Source organism: Manis javanica, chromosome 11 (genome assembly GCF_040802235.1).
Source record: "Manis javanica isolate MJ-LG chromosome 11, MJ_LKY, whole genome shotgun sequence".
NCBI classification, from domain to species: domain Eukaryota; kingdom Metazoa; phylum Chordata; class Mammalia; order Pholidota; family Manidae; genus Manis; species Manis javanica.
Window position 1 is genome coordinate 30255261 of NC_133166.1, and position 16536 is coordinate 30271796.

At 34.5% G+C, this 16536-nt stretch overlaps 1 protein-coding gene across 2 annotated transcripts in view; it reads left to right on the plus strand.

Annotated features, from left to right (window-relative positions):
• Positions 1-16536, plus strand: part of IPO7 (importin 7) — a 55862-nt gene that overhangs the window by 8016 nt on the left and 31310 nt on the right. For both annotated transcript variants that reach the window (XM_017651170.3, XM_073216167.1), the window contains exons 2-5: positions 5871-5952; positions 9414-9567; positions 10154-10312; positions 16061-16217. In XM_017651170.3, the coding sequence (XP_017506659.1) occupies positions 5871-5952; positions 9414-9567; positions 10154-10312; positions 16061-16217 (552 nt within the window). The remainder of the gene's footprint in view (positions 1-5870; positions 5953-9413; positions 9568-10153; positions 10313-16060; positions 16218-16536) is intronic.

Here is a 16536-nt window from a genome sequence, read left to right on the forward strand (position 1 = left end):
TGCCTGACACCCTGTAAGTACCAGTAAGTGAAGGGGAGTTAAAGGAGTTGGAGTTGGGCCATTGAAGAATTTATTGAGATAGATTAAGGGTGAATGTCAAATTATCTGGGTTGATGACAAATAATGAGAAAGTAAGAAGTTGTCTAGAAAGGTAGTTTTGTTACGGTCAGCAGCTTTTAACTTGAGTATTAGTAATTTTAGCTCTACTTGATGATGTATTATGACCCATCTGTTGATTTTGTTCCATCCCTGACTGCTAGTAGCCAGGAGCTTGAAGATGGTCCTGTAATTAGTGCCAGCATCCAGAAGTTAACATTTCTACCTAGACTCATATAAAAGATGATAGCATCTTCTGAGGCCTGTATCAATGTTTGCCAAACATTGAGAAAAATACCATAACTACTCAAATTTTAAGGGTTTTTGTGATAAAGACTGATGCTAGTAACATTTTTACTTCAGTTTTTTAAACTATAATAATATAAAGATCTAAATATATCATAATAAATATAATAGTTAATATGTGATACAAATTCTTTTAAATATGTGGTAGTTTGCTATGCCCATGAATGTCAGAAAGTTAAGAGATTATTCAATGTTTAGAAGAATGGTCTTTCCTAATTTGAACAGTTAATGGATGTCTTTATTTGATCTGTTTTATAGCTGTAGATCCATGGTGGGTTGTTTTCTTCCATTTTTAAACTTTAAATTGAGATGTAATTTATCATAAAATTCACCAGTTTTAAATATAAATCTGTGATTTTTTAGATTTTTTGCATTGTACAACCATTACCATAGTGCAGTTTCAGAACATTTCCATTACCCAGTAAAATCCCTCCTTCTGATTTATAGTTAATCCCCTATCCCAGCCTCAGGCGATTGCTGATCTACATTCTGTCTCAGTTTTCTTAAGAATCTGATGTCTCTGGCATGTAGTACTTAATGCTTAATCCATTTGTTACCTTTAGGAGATAAAGGTATTCTTGCATTAGAGATTTCAGCTGGGTGGAAATTTGTATGGTACGAGTAGATAGATGTCCCAGGTTGAGTTTTCTTTTGTTATTTCCTCTGACAGAAATATCTTTTCGTGCTTATTACCCTTAGTCTAGTTTAGCTGTATGAAAGTAACACTTTTTTCTCAATTGTACTTTTCAGATTTATACTTCGTTTCTGAAGCAGTCAAATTGCCTTAAAATAATAGGCATAAAATCATAAATGCTTATTTTCAGTCTGTTTTGATTTTTTATAACTTTATTGAATTTAGCCATGTAAAGTATCCAGTTCAGTGGCTTTTAGTATATTGAGAGTTATGCAACCCACAAGAACATTTTCATCACCCCAGGAAGAAACTCCATACCAATTAGCAAACCCCCTCCCTATTCCCCTCCACAAGCCCCCAGTCCTAAGCTACTTTATATTTAAATAGATTTGCCAGTTCTGGATATTCATACAAATGGAAATCATAGAATGTATAGTCGTTTGTGACTGGCTTCAAAAATGGCATAATGTTTTTAAGGTCCATATATGTTATAGCATGACTTGTAAAGTACTTCGTTCTTTTTATTAACGGAATAATAATCCATTGTATGTATTGATATTGCCACATTTTGCTTATCCATTCATCTATTGATGGACATGTGGGTTGTTTGTACTTTTGGTGTACTATGAATAACACTGCTGTGAATGTTCAGGTAAAAGGAGTCTTGTTGATCTTTTTTTTAATTACATGTAATACAAAGCTCAAAAATATGTACAACTCAGTCATTTTTTACCACCATCCAGAACAAGATATGTATAACATTTCTATTGGCTTAGATCTTTCCCTTGATACTCTTCCCAATCAATACCTTTCCTCCTTCAGATTACCGTTATTCTGACTTCTGTTAACTGTAGATTAGATTTGCCTTTCCTTGAACTTCATATAAATAGAATCATGTGGTATGTACCCAGGTAGTCTGGCTTTTTTCTCAACATGTTTTTGAGACTCATAATACATTCCTTGGTTCTACAGGTTGGCTTTATTTTTTTAAGTTACTGTATAGTATTACATGAATTATCCAGTTTGGTTTTAGATCCACTTGTCAGCAAACAGGTATTATGGTAGACAGAAGAATTCGTTTCTTTTGCGTTTATAAGGGTGAAATTGCTAGGTTGTAAGGTGGTACATGTTAGAAGGTGCAGTTTTGAATATGGTTGTACCATTTTATACTGTCCACCAGTACTCTTTGAGTTCCGTTTTTTTCACATCCTCACCAGCACTTTGGTGTATTGTATATTGTATATATTCTGGGGTAGGACTGTCTTGTCCACTTGTACTAATTTTGTAATTTGCCTGCACATATTTGCTAGTTTTTGTTGTGGAGGGAGTGGTGAACTCTTCCCCAAGTGTTGTGTTTTCCTTTTTTTTTACTTATACTGTTGAGGGGGAGCCATATAAAAGCTTTACTTTTTATCTACTGACACTAAAGCTACTTGGCTTTCAGCCTTTGGTGTCATGTTTAGGTTTTCCCCACGAGATGATAAAAAGATTTACCTTGGTTTCCTTCAAGTATTCTTCTGGGTTTATTTTTTATATTTAGAAGTTGATAAAGAAGTTAGAAATTGATAAAGGTTCTTTGCTAATGTAACATTTATGGAGTACTTCCTTTTTTTTTAAGGGTGATGCAGTGAGTGGCATATGCTCACTTTGAACTTCTTTGTAGCTGTGTGTTCAGCCAACAAAAACAGTGGTGGCTGTCATAGTTTTTGTTGCTTTAACGTGACTCCTAAACATAAACCAACAATTTCATTTGGTGTTCCAGTCGTAGAAAGCAGTCTTTCTCAATGCAGAAGGAAAAACTGCAGTATTGGGACCTCAGAAGAGATGAACTGTAGATTCGATAGTTAACTGTGGATTAAACAACATATGCTGTATTTTATGGGTGATTTTAAGGAGCTGAAAAGTCATTTGGCAATATTCTTATGTCCTAACTCTAGAATGTACTCTGAGAAAAGATGAGATTCTGCTGTATATGAATATATTATCAACAGAATATTTGTTATGTCTTGATATTTGCTTAAATATTTTCCATACTGTAGTTATTCCTACAGCTATCCTGTGAGGTAGATTTTGTTATACCATTTTTTTGTGTGTGATTAAGACTTGCTGAATTAACTTGCTCAAGACTTAAAAATGTAGGAAGTGGCATCACTTTTCTTTATAACCAAAGACTGTTTATTCTAGCAGTCCATTCCTGTAGTTCACATTTTGGTGCAGGAGATAAGGTATATACTCTTGTAATATAAATGGTCTAAACAGTGCCATAGTAATAATTGGTTAGTAGTATTCTTTGTGGGCTCATCTGTCTGCCCCTTAAATATATATGCCCTTTTTCACTCTTAATTGCCTGGGTTGTCACAGCTACTTCCAAGGCTTTTGTTGTTGATTCATTCAGTAAAATTCATTTAAAAATCATATGAGGAACTGGATGTGCAAACAATACAGTCGTTGTTCTCAGTGAAGTTTAAAGCCTAATTAATGGGAAAGGCAGACATAAAGTCAGTCTACAAATGCAATAATTACAAATGTGTAATAAATGTTATGAAAGAAAAAAAACATATGAGAATAATAGCCTTACTTTAGCTTGAGTGATAGTCAAGAAAGGCTTCTCAAGGAAATGTTTAAGCTGAGGCTCAAAGAATGTGAGTATGTGAACCAGTTAACTCTGGTGGATCATTGGAGAGAGTAGTATTGTAGGTAGAAAGTCATAGCATGTGCAAAGATTCTGAAATGGGCCTTATGTTGTTTAAAGAACCTACAGTAGGCTGGCAAGGTGGGGCAGTGAGGGGTGAGAAAATTTCTATAAATAAGGCTGAAGAAATTGGTTGGGGCAAGATAATGTAGGGCCTTATAGGCTATGGGAAATAGAGGAAGTTGGTAAAAGGTTTGATTAAGAGGGATTAGTGTACAATTTTCAAGATCATTAGCTGCTAAATGGAGAATGGTTGCAGGGAGTCTGGGACATGATAGTCACTTGGACTAGACTGGTGTTGATGGAAATAGAGAAAGTAGATAGTGTTACGTGTTACTTATGCACACATTTTGGACGTAGAATTGACAGGGCATCATGTATTGAATTGGGATGAAGAGGGATGTATTAAAGATGACATTCAGGTTTCAGACATGAATAACAGGATAGTGATGAGAATGGTTGGGAGAGGGGGCCCAAGGAAGTAGAGTCACAGCTTTTGGGGAAAAAGATGCTTTGAACATGATAAATTTGAGAAGCCTGTGAAATAATGAAGGTAGGCATGTTAAATAAGGTCTGTTAGAGGGATCTGGGCTGGAAATAACATATTTGACCTGTAGGTAGTATTAAAGATGGGTTGGATGAAATCAGCTGGGTAGTGGAAAAGATGGCCTATGACTGAATTGTGACACCAGTTCTAGCATTTATAGATTAAAAAGGATAAGAAACCAGCAAACACTGAGAAGGGACCAGGAAAAATGGTGTATGAATTGAGTTAGGTGGAAGGATGTTTGGAGAAAGTGATAGCAGTTAACTTCAGATCTATTTAGAATAGGAGGGAAGGGCAAATACCTCCCCTTCATCCACCTAACTACTCCTTTTCAGGTCTTAAATTTAAGCATTACTTCTGGGTTAGGAAACTTCTTTTGATTCTTCCATAGCATTCTCTACTTCTCCCATTATACTTTATTTCAATTACCTGTTTGATTATCTTATTTTCTTTCACTAAACTCTTAAGTTTCTGAGAGGTCATAGAGCCTTGTTGTCTTGTCTAACCCTTTATTCTCAGGTCCTGGCAGAGTCTTGCACCAAGAACACCTAAGTAAATAAGGTATATAAAGTATCTTTAGATGGAAGAAATTTTTTATATCCAAAGGGAAATTTTTCAAGGATGTGTTTGTAGAATGTTTGGAGGGAAGGTCTGTAAAGAGGAAATTAAAATAATAACCACTGTTGTTCATGTGAACATGTGCAGAAAAATACTAAAACTTGGACCAAAAGGAGTTAACATAGGTGGTAGTTATTGAGAGAGAGAGAAATAAACTGAGAAAACATATAAGAAGGGATTTAACTTCAATGTTCAGTTTTTTAAAAAAGAAGAAGCAAATATGACAAGTTTAGGAATCACTAAGTAACTTTTTTGTACTTAATGAAAGTGACCCAGGTCCATAACACAAAATTAGGAAATTAGAAAATGTAGAAAGAACAGATCCTCTGTAATCCCACCACCCTAGAGATAACTATGTTAGCATTTTCGGTATGTCATTCTTCTTTGTATATATTGCATTGTACAGTCATATAAATATGTTTATTAGGTTGTATAGTTTATATTCTGCTTTTACTATATGTTCATAGCTATTGGTTTTTAATTTTCCATTGAACTATAACATGCATACAGAAAAGTGATCTTAAGGGTCCCGTTGATTAGTTTTCACACAGTGAACATGCTTATATAAATGGCCATATTAAGAAGTAAAACATTAGCACCTTGGAAACCATCCCCCAGGCTGTTAATTTTTACTGATTTAGTTTGTGTCTAGCCACATAATAGAACATCTTTGTGGGGAAGTTATTACTGATTTGGGGAAATTGGAGAGGATAGTGTTTTTGAGCTGCTGCCACCAATGTAGGGTAAGAATGCAAGTAGGGCTAAATGGGAAGTGCAGCAGTGTGCCAGCAAATGCAAACGTCCAGAATGTTTGAGGAGTAAGGTTATCCATTTCTTTTGAGCTTATTATAGTTAAGTGATAGGAAATAAAGCTGAGACCAACTAACAGAGCCTTTGTGCTAGCCATGCAGTGGAATAGACTACTGAGGATATTTATTTGCAGAAACTTAAACCATATTTTTTTTGTTTGTTTGTAGGCACACAAATCTCTGAATTTTGTTTCAACACTGCTTCAGATTACTATGTCGGAACAACTGGATTTACCTGTGAGACAGGCAGGCAAGTTTCCTGAATTACTTTTTTGGGTGTATGTAAATTATGTTGTTAAAAATGAATAGCAGAAATATCTTGGGATGGCCATTCAGTGATTTTTCTTCCCTGGAAATTGGTTTACCCTTGTGTGTTTACTACAAACAGCAAGTGCCTTGATATTTGGTGGCAGAGTTTAAAGGAATGTGTTATTCACTTGAATTAAGAAATCAATTGGGTTTATAAAAGATTATGTCTGTTCCCTGTTTCCCTTTCTGATGGATGAATCTAAGATACACATCTCTTTGTTTATGCAGAGGTGTGTATCTTAGCAACAGCTTTTGTGCTTATGCTTTTACTCTTTTACTTTAACCATTTAAAAATTAATATAGTAAGTCCCTCTTATCTGCAGTGATACTTCCCAAGACCCTTAGTGGATGGATATTTGATACTGCAGGTAGTGCTGAACCCTATGTATGCTGTTCTGTTTTTTCCTATACATATGTACCTGTGATGAAGTTTAATTTATAATTACGCACAGTAAGAGATTAACAACAATTAAACTGATGATAAAATAGAGCAGTTATAAAAATATACTGTTAAAAGTTGTACGAATGTGGACTTTCTTTCCCTGTCTCAAAATAATTCTTGAGATAATGTGAGGTAATAAGATGAAATGAGATGAATGACATAGGCATTATGACATGACATTAGGCTCCTGTTGACCATTGATGATTAGTCAGGAGAATCACCTCTTTCTGGACCCTGTTTGACCATGGGTAACCAAAACTGGAAAGCAAAGCCTTGAATGGGTGTGGGGGCTGGGGGGATACTGTATATCTTATTTCTGGTTTCAGCAATATATTGAACAATTCCTTCAATACCAAATAAAGTCTGAAAATGTGGTACACTACTGATATTACCTGTTAGTATGCAAAATAATGGATTCACATTTTTAATGTCTTGTTACTTTATTTGCAGATCCTGAAGGTACTTAGTAAATGAGTGTACTTTGTTTATGATTTATTTTTAATTGGTATATATAAGTAACAATAATGGAACACTTTTTGTGCCCATAAAATACAGTGATTTCACTGGATTATGGTTAGCAATAAATCTTTTAAAATTTTCCAATTATGTAGAAAAAGGTTCCTTTGATTATTTTAATTGTCATTTCTCTTTTACTGGTGAAATTGACATTTTTCTACTTGGTTATTTTTTAGATAAGAATCTTTGCATTTAAATCTCAATTTTTTACCAAGATGTTGGAAGTTTGGCATTTAGGAGGGACCATAACATGTTTTAGATACTTGATTATATGTATTAGCAAAATTAAACTGCACTAAAGGTTGTTTGTTAATATGTACAAAAACAGAAGCAACCAAACTATGGAATTGGTCAAAAGTTTTAAAATATAATCATTACTTTAAAAATTGAATCCTTGTAACAAAACAGCAGCAGACTCACAGATTCCAAGAAGGGACAAGAGGTTACCAAAGGGAAGGGGGTGGGGAGGGTGGGTGCATAGAGAGGAAGAAGGGGATTAAGGTGCATAGTGATTAGTTCATATAATGTAAGGGGCACACAGGGAAGGCAGTAGAGCACAGAGAAGACAAGTAGTGACTCTATAACATCTTACTATGCTGATAGACTTACTGCAATTGGGGTGGGCACTTGATAATATGGGTGAATGTTGTAACCAGTGTTGTTCATGTGAAACCTTCATAAGATTGTATATCAATGATACCTTAACAAAGAAAATTAAATCCTTGTAAAATTGAATGATACTCTGTAGTGTATGGTATATGCTGATTTCAACTGCTAGACTTTGAAAGATAGATTCATTCTATCTTTGTGATAGCGTTCAAGCATTTTGAATGGAGTAGATTGTGAATCGTGAGATTGTTGAAGTTCAGTTCTCACTTGTGTATGTGTTTTATTAGACCAAGCAACTTTTAAAACACCAAATCATAATTGTACAAATGAGTATGCATACATACCTCATTTCTTTGTGCATTATGATAAAAAAGAAATACTCAGTGGCTGTATCCAGAAGACGTGGGTATCTATTAAGTCCTAATTTTGATCTTCATTTTGTTTTGAGCTAAAGAATCAAAATTCTGGGAATAGTATTGATCTGAAATATGTCAGTCCCATATAGAGTCACTTTTCTTTACTATAGGTATAGTTTATCTTAAAACTTTTTTTTTTGAGGGATATTTTAATGTATAGTCTTAATCTTTTGAGATATCATAAGATAGGGTATTTTAATTCCTAAGATAAAGCAGTATAGAATATAAAAATCATAGTTGTATCAGTTACCTTATTTAGATAGGCTTAGGAATCCAGGTAAGAGTTAATTACTAATCAGAGAAGAGTTGCAGAATTTAGGAGTTAATTCATTTTTAATAATTTCCCTTTACTACATATCCTATACATTTGTGATTAAGGGTCTCTCCCCTCCCACATCATTTGGGGGTAGAGGGCTAGATAAACAGCACTGTTAGCTATCTAGTTTTAGTTTGAGTTAACTAGCAATGTGCATGATAACAGTATGATAGCTAATGGAAAATAGTGATAGAGTTTTTGAACACAGCAAATTCTCCCATAACATAACATAAATATGAAGTGGTGTGATTGTGAAATATAATTGAAATGCTTAGGTTTACAAACTACAAGTCTTTATGTACTGTAACTTTTCTGTGGTAAAAATAACCACCTTTAGTGTGTCTTAGTCAGTTTGGGCTGCTATAACTATCATAGACTGGATGGCTTACAAACAACAGAAATTTATTTTTCACAGTTCTGGAGGCTAAATCTAAGATCAAGGCACCAGTGGGTCTGGTGTCTGATGAGGATCCACTTCCTGGTTTATAAGACCTCTCAAGGGAAAGGGGAGGAAGAGGAAGCTTTCTAGGGTCTCTTTCATAAATGCATTGAATCCAAATCTTGAGAGTGGAACCCTTATGACCTAAACACCTACCAAAGGCCTTCCTCCCAGTACCTTTACTTTGGGGGTTAGGATTTCAATATTAATTTGGGGGAGGGGCACAAACCTTCAGTGTACGGCAGTGTTATTTATTTTGGAAACTATATTGGTATGTTTATGTGGTTTTGTCTACAGAGGTATCATTTAGAAAACCGATTTGGTAAAAACTAACCTTAGTAGCTTTCCTACAGAAAACAAGATAAAAAGTGTTATGAATAAATGTGATGTTAAAAGTCTTAACAAGTTTGTTCGTAGTGTGCTTATTTGCAGACTTCTCTTAGGCTGTATGTTTGATAACTTTGTGGGTGATTACTGTAGCTAAATATTGAATTTGATATTTTGATTATCAACTTTGAAAATAATAGAATGTAGTGTTTTATGTTTTAAAAGGATAGCTTTACTAATAATGGTCTGAAAAGAAATAAATTGAAGTCTGGATCCTTATGATAGTCACAGTGCTTTTACAGTAAATACTTTTTTGTCAAATTGATCTGTATTTTAGGTGTTATCTATTTGAAAAATATGATAACACAATATTGGCCTGATCGGGAAACGGCACCAGGGGATATATCCCCATATACTATTCCAGAAGAAGATCGACATTGTATTAGAGAAAATATTGTAGAAGCCATTATCCACTCTCCTGAGCTCATAAGGTATATATATATATATGTGTGTGTGTGTGTGTGTGTATATATTTATGTATTTTTAAACTTACCCATTGTTGCAGGTGTGTAATTTTTGGGTTTTGGGGGGGAAATGAAAGGGATCTTTTCAGAATATACACACCTGTCATCTAGCAGAAAACTGTTAAGCAAATGTTGTTACAGGAGAGTTTCTTTTTGTTTTATTTTCTTACTGCAATTGAATTTTGCATTTATAAAATCAGAAGTTTTTTGTGAAAAATAATATGATCAGATGAAAGGGGGTGAAGACAACTATAAAATGCTGCCATGTACTTTGTTGTTAGACTTCTGTTATCTGAAAGCTCTTATTTTTATATGATTTTGCAGATTTTTTAATGAGAATAGTTGATGTTTTAATGAAACTACTCAGTTGATAAGGATGAAAAATAAAAATAAAGTCACCTGCATTTTTAATATTTGTTGGGTTTCTTTTAAGTCAGTGGGAACAGATAGTTTTGGGTCAGTTTTGTCTAAAAGGCCGTTTTTGTGTGTGAGTTAGCAAAAATTTTATCTAAGAGGCATTTCTTCCTCCTTACTGTTTATATTTTACTTTCAGGGTGCAGCTTACTACATGCATTCATCATATCATCAAACATGATTATCCAAGTCGTTGGACTGCCATTGTGGACAAAATTGGCTTTTATCTTCAGTCTGATAACAGTGCTTGTTGGCTAGGAATTCTTCTTTGCCTTTATCAACTTGTGAAAAATTATGAGTAAGTGTCACTCTCAATTCCTATAGAGTTTTGAGAAGTAGGAAAATTAAGGTAATTTGTTTGGACTTCTAAAATTACATTTGTTTATATATGTTAAAATTAATAAGTTACATGTTGGTTTTGATTCAGTGTTTTCTTTTTGAAATAGCATTCTTATTTTAATTCTGTAGTCTCTTGTGTTGATTCAACTAAGAAACTTTTTGTGCCCTTTTTCTTGATCATTATTTGTTTCCCAATTCAAAAATGGAGTTGTCTTTAACTCCTCAATTTGTATTGATAAAAGGCCTAAAGATAAGCTTTTTATAAAATAGGAAGGGATCAGAGTACATTGGGCATTAGAGCTATTTATTACTTCTGACTTTTTGTGAATTTTTATCTTAATTTGGGTCCTTGCTAAGTTTCAAGAACCTACCTCTACTTCTTTTGGAAGAATATATTGGAATTTCATATGGTCATTAAAAATCATTATGTTTTGAGAGATTCTCAGTCTCATTTCTCTAGTTAAACCTGTTTCAGTGTTTGCATATTTGAGCAAATTATAGTGCATATAAGTAATTAATATCAGTAAGAAAGATTTTAGGCCAAGGGATCATTTTAGATCTGGGTTTGGGGAACAGAAAAAAAAACCTTGGAAGTTGAGATACAACACTAAAAGTAGTAATCTAAATATTGAAGGGATTTTCCTCAAGTGTGTGGTGAAAGTAATGAAATTGGTAGGTACTTGAAAGTTTTGATATTAGAAAATTATGAGGAAGGCATGAGGAACACTTACACCATGATGGTGGCTTTATTTCCAATCCTAACAGCTACACAGATGCCATTGTGAGCCCTGTAATTCTGGGGCTTGTAGTTAACCTCCAGTACCCTTTTTGGGTCCCAGCTCAAAGTAGCTGATGAACTGCTGCTTTAATTCTAAGCAGGAGAGAAATATACCATTTACAGCATTGGTACTGGTGTTTTCTTGTGTTCCCACCAGCTACCGATCTTCCTGCTAAGGAATGTTCCAGCTGTTGCTCCAACCTCTGTCAGAGTGCCAGTTGTTGTAGTTCTGGTAAGTGGGTGACTAAAATGAGAGAGAATAACAATAAGCTGTCGTCATTGAGGAGGTTCAAATCTCTCCTGTCCTATAGTCTTAGCAGGAGAGATTCTGACAGGGATTTTTAAAATGGGAGACATAGGAGACTGCTACAGTATTGGAATTCAGTTCATTTTCAGCCAGTGTTTGATTGTGGAGCACAAGCTGTTCACAAGGGATCTGTGTGGACTGAAGCAGTTCTAAGAAAATTCATGGAGAAGTTGGAAGTTGTGGTGGCCTGCAGGGGAATAGATCCTTGGGAAATGCTTCTAAGTTGAAGGAGAACAGAAGGAGCAGTTGAAGAGGAAGGCATGCCACACTATATATAGTAGTATGAACAAAGAAAGGTTCACAGGTGGAAAAGAGACACTATCTTTAGTGGGTAGTGAGGGACCACTAATTAGTATAATTTCCATTAAGAGGTTGGGAATAATTTTGGATTGGTAAATTGGGACCATGTTAAAGAGGGTTTTGAATGCCATGATGGGGAATTTAGATGTGATCTTTTAGATATTGATGAATTATTGAAGATTTCTTTTTAATGGAAAAGTAATGGGCTAGTATTTAAGGATTTCCTGTGATCGTGGCGCATCAGATTGAAACACTGCAGCCTTGTGATAGTAAGCTTTTGTTAGTATCATACTTTCAGGTCTTATGGGATAGTGATTTGTTTCCTACCATAAATTTATTTCATACCCACTAGCATAGATTAGTGGCTAGTGCCACCCAACTTCCAGTCTACTACTCAGTATAGTAGAGAAGGGAAAGTAGGAAAGAAGATGATGTAGCATGGAATGGGTATTCAAACTCTCTTACATGGGTAATCAGCTGGGTTGCATAAATGGAGAGTGATACATAATACAGTTCTTACTTTTATTAAAAGGCAGTGTTGTCTATAATTATTATAATTTGTATACAATCAGTTGGAGAGTGGAAATGGCTCCCTTTGAAAAATTGTTACTGTTTTAGTGACTAAAAGAAATGTACAAATAATCTTTTGAAATGTATGCTAGTTGTAATATCTCAGCACATTGAAATAGTATGTAAAATAATCTGTTGGTTGTTTAATAGTCTCAGTCATTATTAGCATGAACATTTCTCTTGTTTTTTATTCTTGGCAATTTACTCTGGTTCTCATTTCATCCAGTAGGAAAAAAGAATCCAGCCTTTTAAGATCATGTACCTTTACCTTTTAGAAAATGTGCTCAGATATCCAATTCTTAAATGACCTTTCAAAAAGGCTACCAGATAAAACTGAAGTCTAGTAGGGAAAACCAAATGAAAGCAGTTATCTAATCTAAAAAGATAAGGTGTGCCTTTTAAAATAATGACTTCTTAACCACTAGTCTGTACTTTGCAAAGGTATTCTGCCTACTGACTCCTTAATAATGAACACTGGGGTTTCTTTCCCATTGTTCTGAACTATAAATTCATTTATTTATTTAAAAACAACAACAGACCTTTTAACAATACTGCTAAAATGCTAAGAAATCTGTGTGGAAATGTCTTAGTTGGGTCAGCAATTCTTTACTTACATCCTTGGATTAAAATGTGATTCAGAATTCAGGATTTTTCAGATTTTAGAAAGGTAACTGTTCACATAATACATGTTGCATAATATTCCTATTGAGATCTGTACCAGTACCCAGTAATCAAGCACATTATTATTATATCTGCTATAAAATATGTGAAAATTCACTCCAGATGGGATAAATGAAGATCATAAATAGCCTGTTGAGGTTGTGCTTTGTTGCCAAATTGGTCACAAATGAACTTCTGGTTTATGGTGCTTTTAGCTTTTAGATGCCACTTCTGCCTTAATGCTGTTGGTATGTAAATTACTTAAAGGCGGTAATATATAATTGATTTCATATTGATCAGCTGCTAATGTTTAAAAGCCAAATCATTGTAGCTCCTCAGTTGTACGAGCATACCCCCAGAAATGTGAAGGTTTGGTTCCAGATCAAAAGTGAGTCAAATGAATTTTTTGGTCTCCTAGTGAATATAAAGGTTATGTTTACACTATAGTCTATTAGGTGTACAATAGCATTATGTCTTTTAAAAAGTACATACTTTTTTAAAAAGTACAGTGTACATACTTTAATTTAAAAATATTTTATTGCTGAACTAACCATCATCTGAGTGTTCAGTGATCCATAATCTTTTTGTTGGTGGAGGATCTTGCCTTGTGCTGATGGTTGCTAATTGACAGAGTGCAGGTTGCTGAAGGTTGCAGTAGGTGACTGTGACAATTCTTAAAATAAGACAGAAATGAAGTTTGCCTCATCTATTGACTTTTCCTTTCATGAACTATTTCCCTGTAGCTTGTGATACTATTGGATAGTATTTTACCCACAGTAGAGCTTATTTCAGAATTGGAGTCAGTCCTCTGAAATACTCACTGCCACTGCTTTATTACTTAAGTTTATGTAATATTCTAAATCCTTTGTTATTTAACAATCTTCACCAGTAGATTCCATCTCAAGAAGCCACTTTCTTTGCTCATCCAAAAAAAGCAACTCTTCATCCATTCAAAATCTCATGTTTTATCCTGAGATTTTTGCAGCAGTCAAAATTTGAAGTCACATCTTCATGCTTCACTTCAAATTGTAGTTCTCTTACTATTTGCATCACATCTGCATTTATTTCCTTCACTGAAGTCTTGAACCCCTCAAAGGTCATCCATGAGGGTTGGAATCAACTTCTTCCAAACTCCTGTTAATGTTGATATTTTGATCTCTTCCCATGAATCATGAATGTTGTTAGTAGGATCTAGAATGTTGAATCTCTTCCAAAAGGTTTTCAATTGACTTTGTCCAGATCCATCAGAGGAATCATTATCTATGGCAACTATAGCCTTATAAAATGTATTTCTTAAATAAGACTTGAAAGTCAAAATGGCTTGAGTAATTTGCAGAATGGATGTTGTGTTAGCAGGCATGAAAACTTTTATTTCATTGTCCATTTCTATCAGAGCTCTTGAGTGACACAGGTGCATTGTCAGTGAGCAGTAATATATTGAAAGGAATCTCTTTTTCTGAGCAATGGTTCTTAACAGTGGACTTAAAATACTCAGTAAACCGTACAGATGTGAGTCATCCAGGCTTTATTGCTCCATTTATAGAGCACAAGCATAGTAGAGTTATCATAATTCTTAAAGGCCTTAGGACTTTTGGAATGGTAAAAGAACATTGGTTTCAACTTAAAGTCACCAGCTGCATTGTTCCCTAACAAGAGAGTCAGTCTTTCACTTAAATCTTTGAAGCTGGGCATTGACTTATCTCTAGGAGTAAAAGTTGTACATGGCATCTTCTTCCAATAGAAGGCTGTTTCATCTACATTGAAATTTGTTGTTTAGTGTAGCCACCGTCATTTTCTTAACTAGATCTTTTGGAGAACCTGCTGCAGCTTCTACATCAGCACTTGCTGCTTCACCTTGTGCTTTTCTGTTATGGAGATGTCTTCTTAAGCCTCATAAGTGAACCTCTACTAGCTTCAGACTTTTCTTCTGAAGCCTCAGCTGTCTCAGCCTTCATAGAATTAAAGAGAGTTTGGGCCTTGCTCTGGATAAGGGATTATGTTGTGCTGGTTTGATCCAGTCTATCCAAACTATTAAAACTTCCTCCATTAGCAGTAAGACTCTTCTGCTTTCTCATCATTTGTGTGTTCACTGGTACAGCACTTTAATTTCCTTCAGGAGCTTTTCCTTTGCATTCACAACTGGGCTAAGTCTTTGGCACAAGAGGCCTATCTTTTAGCTTATGTCAGCTTTCAACATTCCTTCCTCACTAAGCTCAGTCACTTCTAGTTTTTGATTGAAGGTGAGAGAAGTGTGACTCTTTCTTCACTTGAACACTTAGGAGCCTTTGGAAGGATTACTAATTGGCCTAATTTCAATATTGTTGTGTGTCAGCAAATAGCTTGAGGAGAGGGAGAGAAATGGAGGAACTGCCAGTTGGCAGCAAAGAACACACAAAACATTTATTTATTAATTTTGCCATTTCATATGAGTGTGGTTCATGGCACCCCAGAAGAATTATAATAGTAAATCAAAGATCACCAATCACAAATCACTGTAACAAATATAATAATAACAAAAATATTAAAATAATTGGAAGAATTATCAAACTGTGACAGACATGAAATGAGCAAATGTTGGGACAATGGACAAAAGACTTGCTTAACTCGGGGTTACAACAAACCTTCAATTTGTAATGCAGCATCTGCAAAGCACAAGAAAGTAAAATGCAATAAAACAAGGTATGCCTATATTAATGTTCACAATTAGAGAAATACAGCAATTGGGCTCAGAGGTTGGACCCTGGATCTTGACTTCTGAGGTTCTTACCTAGACGTGAACACTGGGAAAAATACTTAATTTCTTTTCCTCAGTTCCTCAAACTACATAAATTAGTATCCTAATGGGGCCTTGAAGATTATTGACCTCTTGATAAATGCTTAGTAAGTTTTATATATTTATTATTTGAGGTTTCTCTCAAGTTCCTTTTTTTGCTTGTGGTTTTCAATGGTAGATTTTTCTTTTTCTTTGTAAGGCTCTAAACTTGCTTAGGGAGTATTTGCTTATATTTTGTAAACAAGTAGTTTACATTTATATCATATATATAAATTTTGGAATAAATTCTTACAGAATTAGTTTGTATTCCTACCCAAAGGTACAAGAAACCAGAGGAGCGGAGTCCACTGGTAGCAGCAATGCAACATTTCCTGCCAGTTCTAAAGGACCGTTTTATCCAGCTTCTTTCTGATCAGTCTGATCAGTCTGTCCTCATCCAGAAACAAATTTTCAAGATCTTCTATGCTCTTGTTCAGGTAATTTTTATAAAGCAGTTCTTACTTATAAAAGTCAGTGTATCATTTGCCACATTAAAGATTACAGAATTTTAGTATCTGAATAATTTTATTTGAAAGTCTAGATTAAGTGGATGCTTTGCTAGTCAAATATAATTGCCAAAATTATAAGTATGTTGTAAGTCTTAATCAAGCACACTTCCCCAAATACACAAACTACTTAATAAAGCTTGAGTTATAAAATGGCCTGTTTTAAATTCTCTTAAGCCATATAACACTATTTATAAAACTAGTGAAGTTTTATTATACCTTTTACCTTAAGAATTCCCAACTCTGAAAG